This window comes from Siphateles boraxobius, unplaced genomic scaffold (genome assembly GCF_051911475.1).
Source record: "Siphateles boraxobius isolate OS27281-9 unplaced genomic scaffold, OSU_SipBor_1 262, whole genome shotgun sequence".
Lineage (NCBI taxonomy): Eukaryota > Metazoa > Chordata > Actinopteri > Cypriniformes > Leuciscidae > Siphateles > Siphateles boraxobius.
This window is the reverse complement of record NW_027508879.1, coordinates 75,001-80,000: the sequence shown is the minus strand read 5'-3', so window position 1 is coordinate 80,000 and position 5,000 is coordinate 75,001. Positions and strand designations below refer to the sequence as shown.

Sequence of the window (5,000 nt, the reverse complement as noted above, 5' to 3'; positions counted from 1 at the left end):
TCACTTGTCGCCCGTCGATGACGTAATATCCGCGTTATCCCTGGTTTCCGCTCGTACTGCCATAGTAACCCTGGCGACAGATGTCTACGTCTAGCGGCGCGCTCACACTGTTGTTGTTGCATTCAAACATTATGGATCATGGCAAGCAGACTTTGGGACAAAAGGAGAACTTAAACGAGGATCAGTATCAGCGTGGCGTTTTCGAAATGCCGAGAGCTAGCGTCCGCGGCTAACTTCCACTCGACAGAGATACTTTATTAGACATGTGAGCAAATGCACATAAAACTAATCAATGTTAAATAGCTCATAATGATGAAATGTTAGAATATGATCAGTATGTTGATAGTATGTTATGCTAATGTTGATCTAGCTTGCTAGTCTCATATAGCCAACACACAGAATAACATTATAATTTTAACACACTCAAATGCAGTGTGATAGTGTAGACCAAGGGAAGCTGCGCTGCGTTAGTTTCTTTCGTCTAATAAACTGACCTGTGTGAGGATTAATTCAGCACTTGCGGGCAAGTTAGTTCGGTAGAATGAAATGTCTTTATTCCTTTATATCCGCGGGACTCGCGTGTGATATTCGTCTCTCATTAGCAACTGCGCAATGTTAAAAACATCAATGTTTTCACTCATCCATAAACATTATTATGGGCAAGACGAAAAGTTCCATAATTCCGCTTATGCGTCTTCAATCCACGCCTACGTTATTGTAAGAGGTTAGCGAGTCGCGACCCCTAGCGGCGAAGAAAATTACATATTGTAGCTTTAATATCGTGACCGCGTGATAAACACGACTTATATTAAAGTCAACATGAAAGGGAAGTTGCGAAGAAGAAGCTTCTCTATTGTGACGTAAATCTGAGTGAAACGCTTCAGGAACAAGAACAAATGTGGGCGGGGCTTGATTTTGTCTGTGGGGAATTGATTGGATGGTTGTGGTTTGCTATTGGCTGATCTCATGTGAGTGACAGGTTATAGCCCCGCCCACATCATCAGAGAAGAGATGCTGCGAGAGGAACTTATTCTGATTCAAGATTATTAACACAATAATGATGTGCACCCATAAATCATTTAGAATAAACACTGCAATATTCCATAAAAAAATAAGAATTGTCGATGTTGATTTCATGCTGACTTTAAAAAGAAACGGGTAGCACTTTACAATAAGGTTCATTAGTTAACATTAGTTAATGTATTAACTAACAATAAGCAATACATTTGTTACAGTATTTATTAATCTTTGTTAACGTTAGCTAATAAAAATAAAGCTGTTCATTGTTTGTTCATTAACTAATGTTAACAAATACAACCTTTGATTTTAATAATATATTAGTAAATGTTGTATTAGTAAATGTTGGTTAACATTAGTTAACTACCTTGGGTAACATGAACTAGGAATAAACAAAACCTTATTGTAAAGTGTTACGGAGAGATGTTATTTAAGTGTGTTTTTGTTGTAGGGCATGAAGATCTTCTTCCTGCTGGTGGTGTGTGTGTATGTTCTGTACCTGGTGTTTCTGGTGGTGCGCGCCTGCTCCGAGCTGAAGAACATGCCGTACACAGGTGACACACACTCCTGAGGAACACACACTCCTGAGTAACACACTCCTGACACCAGGAACACGTCATTAAAGGGATAGTTCACCCAAAAATGTAAATTCTGTCAGTGTTTACTCTCCCTCATGTTGTTCAACCCCGTAAGACCTTCGTTCATCTTCGAAACACAAATTAAGATATTTGTGATTAAATCTGAGAGCTGGATCACTCCTCCATAGGCTTCTGTGTCATATTGACACTTGTTCCCTGAAAAGTTATTAAAGACATCGTTAAAATAGTCCAAGTGACTACAGTGGCTCAATCTTAAGTTTATCAAGCGACGAGAATACTTTTTGTGCGCAAAAACAAACAAAAATAACGACTTTATTTCAACTATTCATTTCCTTCTCTGTGGGCTCGAGTGAGGTCACTAGTGTAACAGCGCAGCGCTTCTGTTGTTGTACGTCACATGCATCACACACATGACCAGCGTCGGCCAATAGTGAGCCTACGTGACGTAGCACTACGCTATCACACTACGCTAACAGACTCGACGCCCACAGAGAAGGAAATGAATAGTTGAAATAAAGTCGTTATTTTTGTTTGTTTTTGCGCACAAAAAGTATTCTCGTCGCTTGATAAACTTAAGATTGAGCCACTGTAGTCACTTGGACTATTTTAACGATGTCTTTAATAACTTTTCGAGGCCGGCAAGTTTCAATCCTTTTGAAGCCTATGGACTAGTATGGAGGAGTGATCCAGCTCTCAGATTTAATCACAAATATCTTAATTTGTGTCCCGAAGATGAACGAAGGTCTTACGGGGTTGAACAACATGAGGGAGAGTAAACACTGACAGAATTTACATTTTTAGGTGAACTAACCCTTTAACATGCAGGTTTTGTGTTTAATGTCTTTATTCGTGTGCTCAGATCTGCGGCTGAAGTTTCTGACAGCGCTGACGTTGGTGGTGCTGGTGATCAGGTGATATAAAAATACACTCATACTGCTATTTAAACAGGACTTATCGTGCTCTACTAGAACAGGTTTTCCTGCTTGAATGTTGATTTATTTTCCTCATATTCGCAAGTTCAACGAGTCGGTGTTTCCCGAAACCATCGTTCTAACGAACATTCGCAAACAGCATCGCAATGTTGTGTGTTTGCAACGACAGATCTCGACCTGATAATAAATCCTGATCTTGAGCAAAATAAGCAAGTTAACATTCAGTACAATCTGTATCTTTTATTTAGAAATTAGAATACATACAAATGTCATTTACGTCTTTTAGTTTGTCAAGAGATTTAAAGCGTCGTTCTTGAAGAACGTTGTGTGTGTGTGTGTGTGTGTGTGTGTGTGTGTGTGTGTGTGTGTGTGTGTGTGTGTGTGTGTGTGTGTGTGTGTGTGTGTGTGTGTGTGTGTGTGTGTGCTCTAGTGCGTGAGAACGAGTCTGAATCTGCAAATAAAGCAAAAAAAACTGTGAAAAATTAGAAATATTCCTCAGATGCTGTGTCTGTAATATATAGCAAAACATCTAGCATTAATTCAATCTTAAACAAATTCATTAAAAGTCCAACGTGGTTGAACGACCAATTTGCAACGATATGGTTTCGGGAAACAGTTGTGACTAGCTAGTTGATTTCTTCAAGGATGTATCGTACTATAATAGTGAAGCAGCGAGTTACGGCGTTGTACGGGAAACGCATCCGTTTATAAGAAAAACAATCCAAGGCACTCGATTATTTAGATTAATCAATAATTAGTTTTAGAAAAATATAAAAAGCCTTTATTTTTTCATGTCTTAGATTTTAAAAACGGGTGACAAGCATCGGCACACATACACGTTGCGGCCAATAAGCCTTCATCACGGTGTGTGTGAACTAAACGCTCCTGAAAAGCACACTGTGCTCTGATTGGTCAGCTGGATCAGTGTGTTGTGATTGGTCGAGCGCTTCGAGTGTGTTTGGGAAATGTCCCGCCCCTTACCATAACCGCCAGTTTAACACACTACTAACTAACTCAACCAGGCCCCGCCCCTTTATTCTGCGTATGAATTATTTAAATGAGGAATATTTAAGCATCAGCATCATTACTCCAGTCTTCAGTGTCACATGATCCTTCAGAAATCACTATAATGTGATGATTTGCTGCTCTAGAAACATTTCTGATTATTATCAGTGTCTTTTTTGTGTTATTTGAAACAGAATCTTTTGTAACATTAATGTCTTTTGATCAATTTAATGTACATGCTATATTCTGGGCAAATCTAGTCATGTGATCATTTATGCATATGCAGGAGATGTAAATGACATTCAGATGGTCATGTGATGTAATTCCCTCTTCCTCTTTCATCAGTGTGGTTATACTGTACCTGAGATTCGGATCCAAGGCCTTGCAAGACAACTTTGTTGCTGAACTTTCCACTCACTACCAGAATTATATCCTTTCATTGCAGAATCGTGTGAGATCGTCCTCTCATGCCTCTTTAGTTATGTTTAAAGTGCCCTATTATGCTATTGTAAAGTCTCCCTACTGTTGTTTAGGTGTCTCCTACAACAGGTTCACATGCATGCGAGATCAAAAATATACATATATATATTTATTTCAGCATCAGCTGTTTTCTCTCAGTGTCTGAAACTGTTTGTTGGGAGATTCAGTCTCTCTAAGCTCCGCCTCTCTGAGAGCTGCTCTGCTGTGATTGGTCAGAAAGCAAACGCTCATTATCATATCTGAATCTCAGTTCTTGATACGAACAGTAACGATGGCGTGTGTTTTACCGTATCAATCTCAGAAAACAGCATCTTCTCGACAAGAACAATACGAATCAAACTCTTCCATTCTCAGATACACTACAGTGTTTGAGGGCGGGGCTTAGAGACTCTTTTCAGCCAATCAAGACCAGAGGCGGGATTATGCTAATTAGCTACATGTGAGACAGGAATTACTGACTAGTTTCAGCAGTTTCTTCTTTTAGGAGACAAAAACTTTTAATCTTTTTTTTTTATCTTTTTTTAATTCACAAACCGCTCTTTCAGGGAATGTTTGAAAAAGCAAAATGAGGCACTTTAACTCTATGCTTAGAAAAGACTCTCTGTGAGTGCGGTCGCTGTGAAACGGTGTAAGCATTAATAAAAAAATGTCCAGGAAAAGCAGCTCATCTGGATTTTTCCTGAACGTTTTCTCCACCAGCCGAATTTCTTTCCTTCTACGGCCTCCTGAACTTTTATCTCTACACATTAGCGTTTGTCTACTCGCCCTCCAAAAACGCTCTTTACGGTGAGTTGATCTGCATTTTGAGATCAAGTGTTATTTAACAGGACGTCACTGAATCCTTTGTCATGGAAATGTTTTCCCTTTCCCAGATTCCCAACTGAAAGACAATCCTGCTTTCTCCATGCTCAACGACTCGGATGATGAAGTCATTTACGGGTACGTTCCCTGCGTCAGATCCACAGTC

The 5,000-nt window shown here is 39.4% G+C and overlaps 1 protein-coding gene across 2 annotated transcripts in view; it reads left to right on the top strand.

Moving 5' to 3' along the window:
- The window catches only part of LOC143752322 (transmembrane protein 181-like), an 18,426-nt gene that overhangs the window by 11,593 nt on the left and 1,833 nt on the right, over positions 1-5,000 (top strand). For both annotated transcript variants that reach the window (XM_077245465.1, XM_077245466.1), the window contains exons 12-16: positions 1,469-1,571; positions 2,476-2,527; positions 3,899-3,981; positions 4,730-4,819; positions 4,906-4,972. In XM_077245465.1, the coding sequence (XP_077101580.1) occupies positions 1,469-1,571; positions 2,476-2,527; positions 3,899-3,981; positions 4,730-4,819; positions 4,906-4,972 (395 nt within the window). The remainder of the gene's footprint in view (positions 1-1,468; positions 1,572-2,475; positions 2,528-3,898; positions 3,982-4,729; positions 4,820-4,905; positions 4,973-5,000) is intronic.